Here is a 21,841-nt window from a genome sequence, read left to right on the forward strand (position 1 = left end):
TGCAAACATAAAGGAAAAGACCACACCTGGTGCAGGTCACCTTCTGCCAGCAGCAGGAATTTCACAGACAAATATTTCAGTGAGGTGAAGGAAGCAAACAGAATCTTTCTGACTGCGGAAGACTACCAAGTTGCCTACAAAATGAAGGTGTGTTCTTTACCAATGGAAAATGTCAAAAACACCATTACTGTGACCCACTCAATTCCCTACCTACCTGACTTACCTGTCTTTCTTTTGCCTATGTGACCCACTTGAAGGCTGCCAGAAGAGGGGCAAAAGCCACTTGTCTGAAGCCACATTGATCAGGTCACTTCATTTAGTTCCCTGTGCCATAATTAACAGTGTACATCATTCCTGGATATGCTTTTGTAAGGATTATTTACAGAAGTGCTCACTTCTCCAGCTACGCTACTGAAAACATCCTAGATTATTGTTATCATTACAGTGATGCACAAGGCACTTCTGGAAGGATTCTCCTCACAGAGCAGGAACAAACAATCCTTTGGCCAGCACCAACAGTGCAATGAATGAACTGGCTGGGAACCCCTTGATGAAATATGTTGTATTCGATAACCTGGCCTACTCCTTAGTAGAGCTTAGTTTTTGTTCACAACAGAAATGGTACCATGTGTTCTTCAAGTAATTGCCATAAATACTGCGCAAATTAACTGCTATGAAGTATTTGTTTCTAAATAAACTGTCCTCCTTCCTCTGCACAGTAATATTAGCAGAGGAGACAACTAGAGTGGCTCAAAATAGCAGAACTTGAAGAAGGCAGAAGGAAACAGAGCAACCTTCATTTTGCCTCGTCATGCAAATCAGATATCCGTACTTCAGTGACACCGAGAAACAGTGCCCAGGGGCACCTCTCTGCTGAGAACGGTGCTCCCATCTGGCCAGAAGGGCTCCTGCCCGCTGTCCTTCCAACCTACCCACAGTAACACAGTGGGCTTTGCAAAGGACCTCCCCTTTTCCAGGGAGGAAGACATAAATTCTATTTCCCACAACACATTTTTGAAAGATGAATCTGCAGCAGTTACTGGACATAAATAATTCACAGTCCGCCAAGGGTTCAGAAAGGAATCCTCCTTTTTTGGTGCACATGGAGGGTCCAAAATGCAAGAATGACAGAGTGAGATCATTTACCCTTCCTTGCTTTAGAAGTCATTGAGCTCTACGCAGCCAGTCAAAAATACATGACATGCTTTCTGAAGTGAGATACTGAGAATACTTTCCCATCATTTTAATAAAGTGAATGAAAAAATACAAAAGTCACATACAGAAAGAGAGAAGCGTAGTAGCTGCATACATGCTACAATGTTCAAAATGAATATTAACTGTGCTTCTTGCAGACAACAGGACATTATGTATAACCACAGAATATAACCAAGCAACACAAAATGTCACATGTGCATTTAAAGACTGGACAGAAAGCTCAGTGCAAAACTGTACACTACCTTGCACATTGAGCCTTTTATGAACAGCAGAAGAAAAGTAGAGTTCCTGGTGCTGCACATGCCAAACAAATCATACTACTGTAGTCTTTATACCAGCATAGTCTTAGCTTCTCTCTATTGATAGAGGGAAACCATACAAGCTAACCCTCCGCTCACTGAACTCAGTGTGAACAGAATCTTAGCTTAAAAGTTGCATGACTAATTGGGATTTTTTTTGATTTAAAAATGAATTTTAATAAGCTAAAAATATTTTCAGACACTGGTTACTCCTGATACTCTGGGAGGACTTTGAGCTTTACAGGTACATCTTACTGTTTCCCCCAGTATTTTTTTCCTTCCCTGTTTTGTACCTGACACATACAACATGACTGGATATGCAGAACATGGCCATATGACTTGGCCAAGGTGCTGCCAAAAACCTCCAGGAGAAGGATGTAGCTGGTGGTGGTTTTTTGTTTGTTTGGTTGGTTTTGTTATTTTAAAGAACTTCCAGTAATCACCATGCTAGAGGCCGCAACACTATAAAAGCATAAAAAACAACATCAGAACAGCTGCTGTTTGACTTCTTAACATCTGTTAGATGAGGTGCTAGAGAAATTTATGCTACGTTACTGCTTAAATCTTATCCCAAAGAATGCCAAACAGACTACACCGAGTGACAACTTCTAACCCCCAGAAGCCATAACTGTTTGGAGATCCAAAACTGCTGTGAAAACATGAAGACAAGTTACAACAGCCATCGGTAGCTTCATTTCTCTTTCTGTATAAACACTGGTACTAAACTAACCTCGCAAGATCAGGGGTGGAGAATTGAAATGGAAAAGTGAAATAGAAGAACCTTTGAGTGTATATCCATATATCCAAAAGGAAGGAAAGTTTACTAAACATTCATAAAGAACACTGAAATACTGTGAGCTAGAGGACATACCCCAAGGTGAGTAACACAGGGTGAGCAGAGTATGCCTTACCCTGCAGTTTAGGTTTTTCTCTATAAAGATCTGTAAGGCAAATTTATATTTTAATATTTAAAAAAAACGGAGAAGTAGATTTAGCTAGTTCTACAAGTGCAGATCTCAGTGTAAACAAGCTGCTCTGCTAAAAATCAGGGAAGAGAAGAGCCCTTAGCCCCACTGTTAGCATTGGTGAGGGGATGAGGAAAAGAAGGGAGCAGCAGGTGAGTTCACATCACAGGCTCAAGATTTTAGGCAAGCAGCTGTCATTTATATCACCTGTCATTTACATCACCTGGGCTGTCCTTGGAATCAAGGTTAGGGAACACCCAGAGAGGCTGCAGAATCCAGCCCAGGGGTGTTAGATGGAGAACTAAGCACACAAAACAGAGCCTCCCAGTTCAGGATAATCTTACTGCTGTATGTTCCGTATGTTGAGAGCTACTCTGTGGCTCATACTTTGTATACTCACTGAAATCTCTGGTTATTAATTCGTATTGCAGGACAGGTGCTACTTTCAATGATTTTGGGGGCACAGGGGCAGTTGGTTATTTGGGGAGAACACTGGGGGGCTGCTGGGAACTTCTTACTGACAGTTTATGGTCCCTCCTCCCCACCTCCGAAAAGAAAAGCAAACACCGAGTAAGGTTACTGTTTCTAATTAGCCTGTGGTTCTTCTAGTTATATATTAACTTTCACGCATATTTACCAAACCATAAAACCTGTGTGGTTGCCCTCCCCGCACCAAGTATGTTAAGAAAATGGTAGAGAGCCAAAACTTCTTGGGCAAGATGCATCTTTCCAGAAACAGCAGCAGCACAGCACAGCCACTAGCTGCAAGCTCAATGACAGAGCCTTGCTAAAGTGACAAGGCGACGGACACTGCAAACATACACAGCGCCTGAGCTGAAGTTTCAGCTGAAAAATGCAACACACCAAGTGATACTGAGAAAAAAAAATAAAGTTAGAAGAAAAAAAAAAATCAGGTATTGTTCACCATCACTTCTAAAAACTTCATAGGTAAGATTCTTGTTATATCTGCTTGAAGAGCTGGATTAGAAAGAAGACAAAACAAAATCAAAAACCCAATACACACCACACAACATGAGTCTGCTGTAATGTCAAGCACCTGACCTGCAGAAGTATTGCTGTCTGTCTGTAAAGCTACATCCAAAGCAAGACCTCACAAGCAGGCTTAAGGGAGACTTGGCCAATGCACAGGCCTCGAGGTGGGACTGATTGCTTTCAGGAGCTCCCAAGGTTTTAGCTTGTGCCCCAGGCAGGGAGCGAGGCCCTGCTGACAGCTCAGGGCAGACACTGCAAGCAGTGCCATGGGCAGGGAGCCAGCAGCAGAGCAGCAGCATGTCAAGCTCCTGGCACAGGCAGCACCTTGCCCCAGGGAATAGCTTCCCCCGGCCGGTACAGGGCCAGCACCCACCTGAGGGAGGTACCAGCCCAGCCTCCGCCCAACACCACCAGCTTCCCGACAGCCACAATCAGGGAAAAATTACAGCAGGTGCCAGACTTTCTCCCTATAAAAGAGCTTGCTTTCTATCAGCAATGAAAGATGCATAAAACTAGAACTGTAAAGCAACCCACCCCCCCTGCTGTGACCCCTAAAATGATGCACAGTCTACAAAAGACAAACTAAAATGGACAAAGCAAGGGACCTTTCACTCCCCTTAATTCAATTCTCTCCTTTAAACCAGTGCACTGTTAGTACCCAGCAATGAGACTAACACTGAAGTTTTTCAGCTCGATGGTAAAATCATGTAGTGTCCATCCATCTCCAATAATAGCAATATCGAGACAATGAACTCTATTGAGGCATCTAATAAGGCAGATAGTCATTTGCATAGTACATTTTCTGTGACTCTCTGTAATACAACATCTCAAAGACTCAATTCAGACTATTCTCCTTTCCCACAGACGTTAAAAAAAAAAAAAAAAAAAAAGATTCTTTTACTAGAAAAAGTAACAATGACCCCTCCCCTAATAGGGGAAAGCACAAGATGGGGTTTTCCTGCATATGATGGGCGCACACTCATGTAAGTGTATTTTTCTTCGGTTGTGTAGTTTTTCTTCATTTGTTTTAAACTATAAGCTCTTCACCTCTGCTGTGGGGTGAATGCTCAGAAATATGTACATTTCTGATTTTGCTCTAATAAGCTTCCACGTAGGAAGCACTTGGAGATCCCCACCCACCAGCAAATTTCATCTTGAATTCCTGCACTGCTGTCTTTTCCTTTCATCTCTGCACATAGCCCTGTTCTGCGTGACTCACTGGATTATTATTTGCTGGACATACCGGGACATACCACTGTGCTGTAGATATGAGAGCCTGCTTATGAGTCCTGAGCGTTGGGACAGGCTCTGTAGTGTAGCACTTGGGTAAGCCCAGCAAATCACCTCCTTCCAATCAGTCTGTAACAGCCTCGAAGATGATGCATGCACACGGAGTTTATGTTGCGTGTCACAGTTCAGCTCCAATAAAATCTCCAAGTACTGCTGTAGAAAAGCAGTAATGATTGTGGCCTTCCTCTTATCTTTCTGCTTTCTCCTCTTTCAGTAAGTAATCCTGGACTTTGTCAGTGCTATATTTAGCACAAGGAAACACCTGTATTATTCCTGGAAGTAACTAAGCTACCTTTAACTGCGCACTCAAAACATTGCTGCAATGCACCATAAAAACCGCTCCTGCCTGCTCTGCCCTCTGTCCCTCCTGGCGTAGTCACAGGCACACAACAGGAGACTGCTAAATCCCCCATCCTGGCACCCATGCCAGAGCCCACAAAAGGAACAGCAGGTGGGAATACACATGGTAGCTCCTCACACAGACTCCCAGCCCCAATACCATCACCAATCCACCTCTGGCTGCCAACGCAAGCTCTTTGCAGCCACCCCTGCCCGGGGCGCAGAGGAACACTCTGGGCAAGCCCTCAGAGGCTTCCTCCACCGTGTTCCACAACAGCAGCACCGCGAGGGTTTCCCCACTGAAGACTGACCTAGAGCATTGCTCTCACATCAGCCTTCCCCATTCCTGCCCAGGCAACTCAGCATCGGGTCCCTGTGAAAATGAAACTAGACGGCATTTTCGGCAAGCCAGTGAAGGTCAGCGGAAAGGGGGAAAGAGCTGCCGTACAACAGCCCCAGTGAGGAACTGCGCTGAGCTCTTTGTCCAAGTTTCTGATTTTATCAGATTATGCCACAGTGTTAACATTGTTTATGGCCCTATTTTGCGTCTGTGAATCACCCACTCCCAGAGACTCTTCCTCCACCCCGGTTTATAAATAGCACCCCACACAGAACGGAGTTTGTGAAGCACGGGAGACTTGCCGAATCAAAATAATGTATATGGAGCTGACAGTCTTTCAAAAGCCTCCCTCAATTATTTATAGTGCTGGCCAGACAGGCAGATTCCCACATTTTATAAACCCTGTAGGTCACTATCTCCATTGTTCATTCACAAACAACTGTGCTAATAAAGAATTCCCTCTGGTTACAAGCGAACTTGGTTCCCAGCACACTGCTTCTTGGCACAGGCCTTCTGAAAAGAAAGATTTTTAAATAAGTATTACACATTTTTTGTATGTATTTGGAAGCAAAATATGCCTAGTCCACAATAAGGTAATAGGACATTATTTACATATCTGCAGACATTTAGACTTTGCAATGCACCTCGTGGAAGCGTACCAGTACATCAATACAGGATAGGTCATTCTCTACCACTGTAGCAGACTGATCTATGTTTCCAGAGATTATTTTCTATGAAAACACATTCCCAATTGTAAGTGTAAAACCCATCAGAGGGGTGCTCGTCACATTAAGTTCCTCTGCAAAACTAGAATGCCATTAACTCTTTTCTTCTGGAATCATTTCCTTGCCATGGGAAGCTCACTGTGCTATCAGCCAGATAACAAAGCAGATAGGGAGATGTGTGTTTGGACTCCAGAAAACTGTTCTCTGAACCTTTGGTCACGCAGCACCTTGCTGAGCCAACACACAACCATGCATCTGCTGAGCTCAAAGCCCCAGCAAACCCACAGGTGCAAATACACACCATTGCCCCATTCCCTCTGTCCCCCAACTCCATTTAGCAGGCAGCCTGAGCAATACCAGTGGGGCCAGGGCTGGGAAAAGCCCTCGATCTGTGCACTGATGGCAGAGATGAGGGTAGGCAGGGAACATAAAGGGCCTGTGAAAGACTATCTGCCCAGATTGATTTAACAGAAACAGAAGAGCCAGTGAAATAACACTGGCATTTTCCATTGATAAAATCCCTTCTAAGTGCCTAAGATGAAGGCATTCAAGTACTTCTCTCTCTGATTCACCATTTTTTTCCCTGCAATAAATCACATGGTTATTTGTCAGACTAATGGTTTCTTAATAAGCTGTAGAAGTTAAAACCTGTTAGAGCAAGATTCCTCTTTAAACACAAAGGATCAGTAAAACAACTGAAACACATATTTGGGGAACAGTTAAATGTATTATTATTACGGTTCTTTTTGTTATTTTGTAGATTCAACAAATAAGAAAAAACGGTTTATAATGTTAATAAAAAAACAAACAAAATGCCAGTGCCTGGAAAACATCACAGTGCATTTGGACATCTTTTATGCCAAGTGCATGTTTTTTTTTTTCTTTTTTAATTCTCCTACTGCTTATCTCAACACACAGTTCCTTTTCCTTTAGCCTCTTTCAAACAATACTTGATACTAAACAAAATTAAATATCAAAATGAATTATTTCACACTAAAGGTTCACTTCTCTCTTGTTCTACATTCACAAATATATATACGTGTGTGTATATATGGTCAGAATTGTATTACGCGTTACTTTCATGCAGAAAGACAAAGCAAGAGCAGGAGCCTCTTGCAGTCAGACAGCAGCACTGAAATGCAGTAAGTCCGAGCTGTGCGTCATCACTTCGCTGTGTTGCTTCAGCCCCTCCTGCCTCGTTCCCCACCTTCGGGAAGAGAAGCGTTCCCAGAGGGCTCAATAACACTGCTCTCCATTATCACTCTGAAATACTGAGCAAAGGAATTGCAGAAGTAATATTTAACCTACTGTAATCTCTTTCCATGTGAAGAATGTGTCTGTAATCACAGTCCTTGATACCATCTCTGATCAATGCACAGTGAACTACGAGACCATAAATTTGGACTGTGGCATAACTGCAGCAATGGGAATTTCCCCCAAAAAGTCTCGCTTACAGACACAACAGGGAAACAACTTGAAATCAGGGAGGAGAAAGAAATTTAATTAGAGCTGACTGAAGTGCAGCACATGGTTCACAGGAATTTTTGCTTTCAATTAAAACACCCTCCTCCACCACAGCAAACTAAATAAACACAAACTAAAATGAACTATGCTGTGACATATATACGCAAAAACGAAGACAAGCATAACAGAAAATTTGGATGGAAACTGAGCCGTACACCGTGTGCAAATACAAGCCAAGTTCTGCAACAAATGCTATTGTGCCATAAACTACACAGGCATTTATTCCACCTCATCGCCACAGCACGTAACCATCCTTTTTCCTCCACATCACTAAAACCCATTCTACCCACATAACTAAAATCTGATTTGAGCTGTGGGCAGAAAAGGAAAGGGGAAAGGGAAGGATGTAAAGAACAGCACTGACTTTCAGAATTCGCCTTTAAAAAAATCAGTGAAGATTCACATTGATGAAAGTGCTAAAATAAGAAATCTGCCACGTTTCTAAAATTGTAACAAGGAACAGTGTAAAAATGGAGGCTATCAGGGAAGGATTTGCAATCAAAATGACTGACAAACTGCAGTCAGAAAGACACATAGAAGACTTAGGAAAACTGGATATTTGATTTAGAAACCGGTAATGAGACAGACCATCCATACCTGCTTTAAGAAAAGGCCAAGATTTTACAGAAGGCCTGGAGCTTTCACCTCCTTTAAGCTTTAACGGGATTATCTGGCCCAGATAACAGGATTTAGGGAGGAAAGGTTTCAATGCCAGGCTGTGGCACAGCTCACAGCAGGGCACTGCTGAGGCAGCCAGAGTGCAACGCTGCCCAGGCTTCCTAGCAAAAGGCCCCTTGCTTTTAATTTCATTGTAACTTACCTCAAGTGCCTCAATGCTGTGAGGAATTTTTCAGGCTTAGTGCCCATACTTGGCCAGATATATTCATTATTTACGAAATGTGGAAGCCAAAATGCCTCAAACGTTTGAAAAAGTAAGAATGAGTGAAAAACACATGACACGCTGTGCCATTATTAAATACTCCAATGACCTTCTCCTCCTCCTGCTGTACAGCACTGCTCTGAATTCTGGCAAAAGGCAGCCTTTTACCCCTCCCCAGTAATCCTCCCTTCGCTGAAGTAGCCTTTGCCATCACTGGCAAAACCTTACCTCAGGCAGCTTTGGAAGATCAACATAAAACGGCCGAATTGACTTGTGCCTACCCATGCCTTTGCAGAACTGGAGCAGAGGGGAATAACCAGCACAAAGCTACCTGGAGATAAAGCACGTACTGAAAGACTGTAAGCAAGCACTGACTACGCTATATGAGGAAGACTTGGGAGGCAAAAATGGGTGAAATAGCCAAAGGCATGTCAGAAAGCAGCATGGGAAGGCGGGGAAGAGGCAACAGGAAGCTGGGGACCAGTAGCCATGATACACACAATTTTGGAGCTTGTACAAGGCAGATCCAAGGCCATGCCAGGAAGCTGACCCTATGCAACAGGGTCCCAGTCAGCAGGGCACCCAGTGGGGCCCTTCCTCAGACACCCACTCAGCTGCAATGCCCATGCAACCTGGCCAGGCTGGTGCTTACCTGGGCTTGAAAGCTGCTTCAGCACAGAAATGGGAGAGCCACCTCATGGCAAAGGTGCACTGGGGGAGCTGCACAGAGGCATCTTAATCTTTAACACAGACCGTGTCCTGTCGGGCTGAAGCTTCCTGATAGCTGCTCCTTCTGATGAGGGGCCAGCACTGAGCAAAGGCAGCTAAACGGGGGTGAAAGAGAAGAGTGCCCTGTGCCCTGCCACCACCCTTGGAAAGGCTTTAATTCTGACATTACCTAACTTTCAAGTGCTGGATCTTGCAGCATAGAAACGTTGCCTAACTACAGGCTGCTTGTGTGCACATATGCATGCTTAAAAACAAGTGTGACTGTCAGCAGATACTGATCATCATCAGTGTGTTATAAGCTGCATCCAACTTGTAGGCTCCTGCTACGTGAGGTTACAAGTTCAATACTAGCTGCCTAGAAATGCCTTCTACCAGTTTAAGCAGTATCCAAATTACAAGCGATAGTGTCATATTATCACAGCTGTCAACGGCGCAAAGGACTGGGAATGAGGGGGTTGATTTCTACCTCTCTCATTTCAGGAAGGGATGTCTCATCCCAACAGGATCTAATTAAAAAGAAGGGGGGGCTGACCAGTTTTATTTCCGAGATGAATACGGTTCAGCTCTCTGTAATGAAACAGCACATACTTGGGCACTGCTTCAACAGTTGATACACACTGTTAACTTACGTAGGCTGCTGAAGTCTTGCTCCTCCTGTATGCTGTGTTTACTCATCATCCTCCCCCAATAACCTACTTCCTTCTCTTTAGAAACTTCTGTTCCTGCTTTTGGTTTCTTAGAGATGGACATGATGAAAGAGTGCTTATACCCCGAAGTCATGCTTATACCCTCTCGCATGCTTTCTTTTCTGTGTCCTCCCCAACTGTGCCCACGCATGGTTCTCGTTTTGCTCCCTTTGATGTGTTAAACTTGGGGTAGAAACATCTCAAATTAGAGTCCTCCAACCACCACCCAATGTCTACAGACCACAGATCGCCCAGAAGACCTGTTACTGTGCTAAGGACATCCAGAAACAAACTGTAGGATTTCTTCCCTGGCAAAAAGAAGGATTTGCTGTGTAACCAAAAGCAACAACCAGGTCATTTGTTAGGTACAACAAACACAATTTGGAGTTTGAGCAGCCTGCTGGTAGCCATTTCAAAGACATCTTACTAGCATATTGGTTTTGCCACCATTTCAATACAACGGGTATTATCTTGGCCCCTGATTTCTCAACACGTTCAGAGGTACAGTTTGCTCCCTAGCACCCCGATCCCCCCTCGCTATCCCTACTCACTCCAAGGAGCTGTTTCACAGCTCGGATTTGCTCCACAACATGCTAAGCATCCCAGATGAAATCTGCTGCCCCACTAATTGCCTGCCAAGGTTTTGTGCTGCCTCAGTCACACCACACAAGTGGTTTACCACAGGCTGCCCTCTGTCTAGGGGTGAATGTCTATCTCACAGCACAAGAAACCCTTCCCCATCTGTGCCCGATGTAAGGAATGCCTCTCCTATCTACAAACCCACAAGAATTAACCAATTCACTCAGAGAAGAAAGGGACGAGACCCCACAACCCAGCTTTTGTCCAATTTATAACCCATTCATGACCAAAAGGGAATACTGTATTCATAAAACACAGGAAGTTGTGGAAGGGAAGCTTTTTTCCTCCAGCTCTCATTTTTGACCGCTCATGGGCAGAAGTGAATCCTGGTAGAGACAGATGCGGTGGGGCACTATGTTCAGTTCCTACATGCACCTGGCAACTGAGAAAGATTTTCTTATTTTTTTTTTTTTTAAGAAATCATTGCCAGAAGTCCTAACCCCATCAAGATCCTTTAATATTATCTTTGTACAAATGCACAATGTCCAACAGTATTTACAACCTGCAGATCACAAAACATAACCAGTGCAAGACAGAGGAGGAACATGGAGAGAAGATGTGAGGGGAAGCAACTGGAGGAGAAGATTATTTTGACCAGTGGTCACGTGAAACCATGGCTTGGTTTCAGAAGCTATGGCTCAGAGACCTGCCCCAGGAGCTTGGATAGCTTTACCCATGTACATGGGAGTTTGTGAAACTCAATCAAGTAAGCTGCCAGAGCACAGCTGGAAATCAGAACCTTTTCAGATGCTGACAGTTTGTTCAGCTGACAGAAGGAAAGACATCACATCATGTCTTGCTTCCTTGCAGCCTGCAAAGACAAGCATGAAATGGATTTACATAGTTCTGGAAACATCCTGTCCACCCTCCAGCTCAGGTGAGCAGTTCCTCTGCCCTCACACAAACCTTGACAGCACAAAGTCCTTAAAAGATCTCAGTCATTAACTTAATCCTCAAACCTCCAGTAGGAGTTCAGAAGTCCTACAGCATCCCTGGATGACAGAGCAGCAAATCCCTTACTTTGGTAGAGCAAATATTAAGAGACCATTGCTCAACACGGAAAGTGAAGTTTGATTATCTCTTATCTTTTCCAAATTCCTCTGCAGGAGACAAAACGTTCAGCTAACCAGGTTAGTACTGCAAATCTTAGGTTCCATTGCTTCAAAGTTCATTTCAACCATCTGAAGACAGCAGTGACAAATACTGCATACAACAGAACTCGAAATAAACCTCAGCACATGAGGTACCTCGTTTCTTTTTGACATCTTTTTTTTTTTCAGGACAACCTCAGATTTCTTCCCTGCAGCCACCTTTGCACACACAGGAGTACAGGGCGTCACCTCATCATCTGCAGCAACTGGTCTCCGGAAGAGCTGGACATTGCAACTGACTACTCTTATTATCTTTAAGAGGAGCTGGAAAATAAATAAATAGTAGCAACTGTGTCAGGTGACGTAAAGAGCCTTAAAGGTAGGCACTGGAACAGGCGCAGTGCACACTGCTCACAGGCCAAAGCAGAAAGGCACTGCACAGAATGTGTGTGTAAGCATAACCTATAGGGCACAGTGAAGGACATTGGGAATGAACTCCTGCCTAACAGCACAGCCAGCGGGCAACAGCTTTGCCAGGATGGAGCAGGGGCTGCTTTGTGAATCACAAAGAATTGCCACCTCCGAACAGCAGTACCTTCCTGCAAGTCAAAAACAGGGCAAGTGAAACAAAAGATGTCTTTTTTTTTTTTGGCTGCTTAAACTTTTAGAACTTTAAAAGAGAACTAATTTATTTGCAGCTCTGTGATGAAATCCTAACCATAGAGGCCTAGGAGTCATTACCAAGAGGTGAAGAAGAGGAAATCATACTCCGTAGTCAATAATTACCAGCTCTGGCCTTCTGTTCACTTCTGCAGCATACGCTTCCCCAACTGAACCAGGAAATCAACAGATGCATTTAAAAGTATGAAGACTGAGTCAGAAGACAATAGTTAAATACCAGTTAAACCACATACCATAGGTCTGTCTTGTAGTACTGGGAAATGAGTACTACTCAAGGCGGTTCCAGATATTGCATCCACCTGCAAATATTTGCTGCTGGCTACAGCTCAACACATACTCTCACTAGCAGTGCCAGTACTTTGCAAAATATTGCAGGCAAGAAAGAAAAAGAAAGTTTGCTTAACATAGAGTACAATAAACTCATTATATACTTTAATCATCAAAAGCATATATAGCCTGGTTGAACAGATTTTTTTAAGCAGGTTATGTGATTACGAAGTTAGCTAAGGATAACTGCTTTTTTCAAGTATTTTAGGCTTTCAGTTTCATGAATATAGAGTCTAATTATTAGCTTCTTTAATGTGTATCTTTTTCTCTAAGCGCATAGCAGAAATCAGAAATTACGGTGTCACAAAGGAATCGGGCACATGCCCACAATAAAAGCACAGGAGCAATTACACTTTCATTACATAGTCTCAAATCCACATATAAATACCCTCTGTTAAGGCATTTGTATTTTAGATCGACTACCTTCCAGCAATAACGAAAAACCATTCCAGCTGGAGAAAGAAACAAGATAAAAATGCTCTGACATGGTGCTGGAGGACATTGGCCATTAAAATCTTATCTCACAAGAAATAGCTAAACACTTTATAATATCTCATCTGTAATTGTTAAGCTGGAAAAGCAGCCTTTTTCCCAAATGGATTCAAGGCATAAATTTTTTTATATGCTGTTAGCTGCCTACCTTCTCTAGTTCTAAGCATCTCCTAAAAATGTTAACATCACCAAATGCAAGTCCTTGATAAAAGTTATAGACAAAGGAAAGTTGTTTTTTTTTTTTTTTATTTAAAAGACACAAAGGAGAGTATTGTTGAGATTTATTAAATACATACAATTACCTGCATTGTTACAGAGATTAAAGGACAAAGGGCCAACAGATCTAATTCCAGATTGTACAGCCTTGTCCTTCTCCGTAATTATGATTTAAAATTGAACTTGAGTTAACACATTCATAATACCAGTATCTACAAATGTTTTGCACGCACTCAAAAATATTTATTTTAATGGGGATGTGACAATATATTTAATTTATATCTATTATGATTGATCATTCAAGTAAAACTAAAGTATGCTTTTTCAGTTGGTTGTAAGAGTAGTTTCAAAACTAGTACAAGGTTCTTTAGAAAAATAACTAGCTTGTCTGTTAGCCACATCAGAAAAACTGCAAAACAAACTCACATAAAAATCTTCTCCTTCTATCTCAGAAAAACTTCCAGAAATAGAAGTTCACACTGCAGAGATACTGAAAAAAGAAAAGAAAAGTATTTTCATTCTGCAGATGCTAATGTTATCTACCTCATGTGAGAGTATCTTGGTCTCCTTTCTCCAGCTGTCAGATACATCTATTGGAAATTGTGCTTAAACACCAGGCCTGCATCTGTGGTGCCCGCAGTACACCAGCTAAAAAGGCCAGATCCTGACCTCAACGACGGGCTGGTTATTTCCCCCAGTGCCCAGCTGCGTGGAACTATACCATAGAGGTGAATTCCCCTCACAAAGAATTATGCAAACTGAACCAAAGACATTGAACTTCCCCACAGAAAGAGCTATTTCTTTTCATTTTCTTTGTTGTTTTTTTTTTTTTTCCCTTGGTTTTGTTGAAGACACACTTTTACAAAAACCGTGAGAAGGAAACTATGCCTACACTTGTATTTCTCCTTTACAAGAAAAAGAAATGTTAATCTATACAAGGTGAAGCCATCAAAGACATCAGTTAATAATGCACAGCCTACTTTACACACACACACACAAAAAAAGGCACTGGAATCATGACCACAGCCAAAAAAAAATACTTATTTTTCTTATTGATATTGAGCTCCAAGTCTACTATCAGAAGTGGCTGATCCTGCGAGTAGACTGAAAGAACGCTAGGACTTTAAAAATGTCGTTCACATAGCAGAAGAACCATGCCCTGTCAATAATTCCCCAAATTCAAATTAGGTTGTGAATGAGAGATCATATGCGCAGCACCAAGAAAAATTACATCTCCCATGTTTGCTTTCACTGGAGAAAAGTAATAAAAGAAAACAAATTTTAATGTCATAAAAGGATCCTGGCAATTTAACACTGTTCATTCTATTTCCCCCTCATTTTGAGGAATTTATAAGTACATAAAGCTCCTGCAGCATGAGAGAAAACAACCGAGCGTAACCATGAAAGAAGGAAAACCCAGGTTGTTGCTAAACTTCCTTACCAACACAACTTTGCATCTGTAAATTTGATGGCTTCCACAAGCACCGTTTTTCCCCTTCAGCCTGGTTTTCATAACAACATCATGTTTTAATGTTAAAAAGTACAGCGAGACTGTGGCACACCTAATTCTGTGACAAAACCGCTGGTAAGGCTGAGTCAACCTCTCTTGACAGTTCCACACAGCTACTTTCTGCTATGGTGAAACCAACGTGCGTTCCTTCCACCTGCACCCCGAGGCTCAGGGTGGGAGCCCCTTTCTTTCTCAGCCAAACCTCCCTCTTGGTCTCCGAGAGTGGGGCCAGCACACAGGAGCGCTGCCCTTGCCAGGCAGGGCTCCTCTTCGCATTTTGACTTCTGTTGGTGCTGGAGACTACCGGCATCTTCCCTGCCATTTCCACTTTAAAACGCACAGGCCACCTCGCACGCAGACAGGCAGCAGAGCAAGTTTAGAGAAAGCCAAGGATGTGATCCCTCCGCGTACCAATCAGACAGTAAGCACCAAATCATCTGTCCTTGAGCTGCTATCGATTGCCGTTAGTCATGGGTCAGGTGATGCTAAGTGAACGAGCTCCCATGGTATTCCCCTTTGTTCCTCTGGAGCACAGTATCTTGGGCAAGTTCAAAATTTCAAGTGAATGCCCTGGGATCATAAGGAAAAGGAAAAAAGCAACCTCCACTTATCTGCAGGGATCAGGCAATTGACGCAGCAGGCAAAATGAGCGTCAGAGGGAGGCAGCAGGAAGCATGCAGTCTGTAACACCGCAGACAGTCCCATACCTCGCTGTGTACATAGGCTGGTCTGCCCCAAACCCAAGCTGCATCCTCCTCTGGCCACTGCCCGCTGCCCCATCGCCTTCGCAGCATGCCCCTGACTCACAAGCCGAGCAGAGCACAACCAACCTAATCCTGGGCACCCGTGCTTGGCTCCCTCCTTATTTCCTGGTACAGAGTTGGTAGAAAACCCGATTTGAAAGCACAACAGCCTCCAACAAGAAACACTACAGGACTGCATCTGCTCACCAGGCTACAGTAGGCAGGCTGTAATTTACAGCAAAGCTCCAGACCCAGTGCTCAAGCCTTGCCTTGACGATTTTATGGGCTCAGAAGCAGAAGTCTCTTACCTTCAGTAGGGGTGGGGGGAGCTCACACAAATTGCTCCTTATATTCCAGCCCTGGCCCATATGGTGCACAGTAAACAGAAAACAGTACTACGGTATGTACTACGGCATTCTCCTGCACACCACAAAACCAAACCAATCAACCAAAAAACCATGAAGTCTCTCCAATAAAGAAAACAAAAAGCCCCAACATTTTAAAAGAGACAACAAAGACGCACGCATTACGAATTCACCAATGACACAGTAGATATTTTTTTTACTCATTTAGTCTGGCTAAAACTGTACGACACAATTAAAGAAGTCAAAAGTGCACCAATCAAGTAGGAGGTGGAAGAATACAAAAGGGAAGACAAGAGGAGTGCGTAGTACTGGGCAGAAGGAGGCTTCTTGACAATGACCAGGAGATTAGAGGTCATCCTTCCAACAGCCCTTCTCCTCCCCACAGCAGGGCTCTTTCAGACATGAGCCTCAGCCCTCTTCCCTGCAAATACCTGCAGGACGCAAGTCTGAGATCCATTACAGCCCCACAGGTCTGGTACCCCAGCAGATTCCAATTCTACTTCCATTTTTTTTTTTTCTGGCTGTAGCCGTAGACACAATTTCCTCTATTCTGAGATGCTGGTGAAAGCACAGTTTCATTTTCTACCATTGCATTTCTACAGGTGGAGACACAGGCTTTCTTACGTGGCCCAGGCTGTCTCTGATCAACTGGAGTGGGAAAAGAGTGCCAGTCACACTACGGGTTTCATTAGAAGGGAACAAGGGGTTCTTCAAATGTCCTGGTGGCGATGGGAAAACAACCCTACACACATTCAGTGAGGTTCCAAACACCACCACCATCAGGCAGACTCTACGGCAAGATATGACTGTTCTCTTGTCTTGCCCTGCCCTTTCCACCAAATGCCCATCAACGGCTCAGAAGGTAACTGAAAGCCACAAGTTCATCAATCCAGCTCTGGTTGGACCACATGTATGTGTCCATTCCTTGCTGAATTACAGAAATACCTTTCCCACTTAATCTTGGATTTTTTCCTGGAATTTTGGATTAATAGCCCCCCAGGGGGCCTGTTTATGTGCAGATACATTTGGGAACAGCTGGAAAGCGCTTAGAGAAAAGCCTTGGTGCTGCTTTCCAGAGCACTGCATCTGTTTTGTTCTTCTCTTCCTGCACATGCCTGATCACTCTTTCCCCCCAGCAGTTGCTTTCTAACGTCTCACACTCTAGCACATGCTCACCTACACTTAGTTGTCAACCTCCCCCCACAATTAATGTCCTCCTCCACACAGTCATCTCCTGCTGAAAGCTGATGTCCTACTGATGGCTCCATTTAAGGCAGGTTCTCTGTCACTCTCCCCTTCCTACATAGCAGTAGACCCTCTCTGCTAAAGAAAATTCAACTAGCTCCTCCTACGCTCCCACTGACCTTTGATGATGCTCAAGGTATTATCTACATTCAAATTTTGAAGTCTAACAAAAAGCAGTCACATCAGGTTAGCACCCAGCTGTGCAGAGACTGACTGGTTCAATAGCTTTGCTCATATCAGAAATCTTCTTTTAAGCAAGAAAAAAAACCCAAGCAAACAGATGACTTGAGATGGTTTCATACCTACGAACATCAAATTTCCAGGTCCCAACCACCCTCTGACATTGCTGAAATGCTCACTCCATGATCTCCTGTAATTGTAGTAGGAAGACGGAAGTGCACAAATTAAAATTGTATGGATTAGTAAAAATCAAGCCCACATAATAAACAACCCAAAATTTTAAAACAGAAACAATTTCTCTCTCTCATACTTTGCAACTCCAATCCAAAAAAATGACATGCCATGAAAATCCTCAACAAAGACTTGCATGTAGCTCACATAATTGAGGAAGTACTAATAATAGCGTGGCTGTTTGCACAGACAACATTTCCACTGTAGGCCTGAATTCTCATCTCAAACACGCAGAAGAAGATATTTGGTTGTGTATTGCTGGCTGTGGACTAAAATCCAAGTACTGGAAACCAACTGAGTGTGCTGCAATACACAGTCGCTGTGCACATCTGTGCCACGCTGAAAACAAAGCATTTATCAAGCATTGCGGAAGGTGTTCGCAGCATCTGTTCTCGTTTTGAGCATACAGAAGCTCTTGAAATAAGCCTAAATTGTGGTTTAGTAAAAGAATGAAAGCATTTGCGTTAAAGCATCAACCATCAGTCACCACAGAAAATAATGCGTCCTGGCAGATGAGAAGTGTATCTCCAAGCTCCTCTGACACAAGGAAACAGTCCACAGCCACAGCTTCCCTTCTGGCTCTCCGCGGCGTAACTTCAGGCATGCCCAGGTCTCTAGACCAGTGAGGCCAAACCAGGGTATCTACCTAATGGTGGTTGCTGAAGGCTTCACCCAGGGGTGGCTTTACAGTAGCAGCTAGGTAGCCTCACATTTCTCAAGCTTTATTATATTTTAAAGCTCTAAAGGAGCCATGCATAGATTTACACCAAAATATTTACTAAATCTTTTTGTAAATGGTAGTTACTTTGAACATCTTTTTCTTTCACGTGATGAGTAGAATAATTTTATGAACTAAAATTCAGAGTACCACACAAGAATCAACAAGAATGATTAGCAATGACCAGTATGTAGCAGAAATTAACCGACATGCAACATACACACATGGCAAGCCCACATTTTCAATATGATGGTGCTTCATTTAAACTCCTCAGTTCAAAATTCACATCAGCAATTAAGTCATAATCCTATGTAATCGACTCACGCAGCATCAGTAGGAGTTCTGTGCAGGGAATAAGCTGTAAGAACAGGCTGTTAGGTCCACATAAAAGGCATTTGTAATTCTAAGCACCAAAACAACCACACAAACACAGGAGCTTAGAAGTCTATTATTTTTGAGTAGTGGATGTTATGCTGTTGTATCACAACCAGGATCATTCTCAAACCACCAGCTCCCATAAAAACACAAAACAAGGTTCCTTTGTCTTGTTTTTAAAACAAAAGAAAGCCAACCTTGCCCACTATTTTGTAATTCGTTAAGGAAAAAAAAAAAATAGGGAAGATGCTTATCCTTGAGTAAAAGACACCATAGAAAGATCATATGCCTGTCACACCACCGAGGAGCTGCCGTGACACAGCCGTTCCACAGCTCGGGACGCTTTCCGGCCCTCGCGTGTGTTGGGGCCGACAATGCTGCCTGTGTTAGGAGCTCTGTGCCCTCACCGACCCCACAGCCGTCGTCTCAGAGGCAACGTGGAGGCCGGATCCTGCCAAGCTGCTTCCATCCAACTCGTTGTCCTCCCTCTTGCAGGCTAGCAGGGAGACTGCAGACAAGGGGCCATAGTTTCTTACCAGCACTACACGAAGCCAGCTCATGGCACATGCCTGATGGTCCCACCAGCTGCTGCCTCCTTTATCCTTCAGGATAACTCACCAGGCAGCCCCAGGCCACGTCCCTGTACCCACACACATGCCACACCACGAACAACAGTGGCCAGCACTGACATCTGCCTTAACCTGTGCCAAGAATTCACCACACAGAGCCAAACTGTTCCCTACTAGATGCCATCCTTATTTTTAGAGAACAAAACCACATCAATGGTACTTGGAACAGGCAGCAAGACTAATTATGCACAGAGCAATCATTCCCTCCAAGTAAGGCTTTATTTCACATCTTTATTATTGGCATTAACGAATTACACAAATCCAACACACACTTTTCACACGTTACCCCCCTTACCACCACAAGCAGCCATACTGAAACTTTGGTATTTCAAACAAGTGAATGATTTTCACAGGGACTCGGTTCCCATTCCCCCACCTCTCGCAAGAGATCAAGCAGGCGCTCCCAATATTCAAAACCCCACAAGGTACTGAACAGCACCAGTCAAGAATGCTGGTGAACCCAGAGTCCTGGCTCACTGGTAAGGGTCATGTCACAACCGAGACTGTCAAAAATCGCAGTCTATAGCATTGTCAGACCATGACTCCCAACCTTCGTACAACAGCAAAAGGAGATGGAACTACAGAAACACAGGTACCCAAAACTGAATCCGTAAAACATACAAAGAGGATGAAGCAAAGATTTACAATAACTGTTGGCTGTAATCACAAACTGGTACCGAGGTAAGATAAGGAAAAAACAATTAAACAATAGGTGGTGTAATTCTGCTCTGTGACACTCAGGGTGGGCCTGAAACACAAGCCAGGGGAACTGTCAGCACAGGTTACTGAACACCTTAGTCCATACCAACACGTGCTCATGCTTCTGTAGGAGAAACGGTCAAAGCAGAGCAGCCAAGCAAGTATTTCTGGAAGCAAAAGTTCAGCAAGCCCCCAGACATGACAGCTCGCAGCAGTCATGTAGCATACCTATGGAAATGTCAGAGAATCATCAGCCAAGACAAGCATGGGGTGAAAGTCTATGCCAGCCAGCGATGGGTGGATCACCTGGCAAGGGATTACAATTTACATCACCCAAAGGTGTTCTTGGAAGAACATCCTGCATCATGCTCAGGTGTAGAGAGAAGTAAGCTTGAAACACAACCATGCCAATAGAGGCCTCCAGTTGACCCATGGCCGTACACCACCAGGTCCGCTCTGTCCACACCACAGCAGGGTTTTACTGCCCAGTACCCACACCGCTCCTGAAGCCTGGGACCCAGCGGGCGACGCGCATCGCTGGCGTGGGAGAAGTGCAAATAACGCATTACTAATTAACCAGCAGTGACACAACGAGGGCAGGCTACCCTACACAGCAGGGGGGACTGGAACCATCCCCCAGGTAGCTTTCAACGAGGCAAGCACCCGGGGGCACCCTCACGCCCGGCCGTCCCGCGGGCTCCTGCCTCCAGTGTCAGCCGGCAGCCACCCCCTCCCCGAGCTGACCTCCCCAGAAGGGGGCAGCCCCCAGGACCCCGGCAGGGGACCGAGCCCCGGTTGGGGACAAAGGCCGGCCGGGAGGCCCCAGCCGCACACCTGCCCTGGGCCTCCCCGCGGGGCAGGTGCGGCGGGCGGGCTGCGCCCCGGGCGGGCGGGCGACCCCCGCCCCGCGTCTCGTCTCGTCTCACCTCGGCAGGCAGCAGGAGCAGCAGCAGCAGCAGGAGGAGGAGGAGGCAAGGCAGGAGCCGCGGCAGCCGCCTCATGGTGGCGGAGAGCGCTCCCGGCGCGCTGCCGGCCGCTCAACCCGACGCCGCCTCCCCCGGAGCCATGGCCCCGCACCGCCCGCCCCGGCGCCGCCCTCCCGGCCGCCGCTCCCCCTAGCGCTGCGCACGGGAGGAGCCCGAGGGGAGCCCTGAGCGGGGCTCGGCACGGCACGGCACGGCTCCCCCCGCCCCTTACATGGCCGTGCTGCGGAGCGGGGAGGCTGCGGCTGGCGCTTCCCCGCCTCCCTGTCACCCCTCGTCGTCCCCCCCCCGGTGGCCCCGTCCCTCTCTTCGTCTCCTCCGCTGGACGTCCTGGCCCTATAACATCCCCTGCTGCCCCTCAAGGCGTCCCCTCGGCCGGGAGAAGGGAAAGGGCCGAGCGAGGTGAGCTTACACACCGAGTCTTTAATTACGGGAGCACGGGCTACCTTGGTTTTCTCAAAGGCTGGGAGCTCACATGTTCGCAATTGGCTCGTCTGCCCCTCAAAACACACGCTCAGCGTTAGGGAAGCGGCTGTTGCCCGGGAGCTCATGGGGAGACTCCCGAGAATAAGGGCATGTGTGTAAGGGGCTGAGAATCAGAGCTAGATAACGAGGCTGCTCATCCCTTCCTATCAGTAAGGCTTGGAGGAAATAGATAATTACTTCATGAAACTACTTAATCATTAGGGCACATTCAAGTAAGAAAATAAGCACTGTACAAAATCCTGTAAT

The 21,841-nt window shown here is 45.0% G+C and overlaps 1 protein-coding gene across 1 annotated transcript in view; it reads right to left on the reverse strand.

The window, feature by feature from the left end:
* Positions 1-21,268, reverse strand: part of PTPRJ (protein tyrosine phosphatase receptor type J) — a 74,398-nt gene extending 53,130 nt beyond the window's left edge. The window contains exon 1 of the mRNA XM_068683496.1: positions 21,053-21,268. Coding sequence (XP_068539597.1) covers positions 21,053-21,127 — 75 coding nt within the window. The 5' untranslated portion in view covers positions 21,128-21,268. The remainder of the gene's footprint in view (positions 1-21,052) is intronic.
* Positions 21,269-21,841: the final 573 nt, after the last annotated feature.

This window comes from Anas acuta, chromosome 5 (assembly GCF_963932015.1).
Source record: "Anas acuta chromosome 5, bAnaAcu1.1, whole genome shotgun sequence".
Classification (NCBI taxonomy): domain Eukaryota; kingdom Metazoa; phylum Chordata; class Aves; order Anseriformes; family Anatidae; genus Anas; species Anas acuta.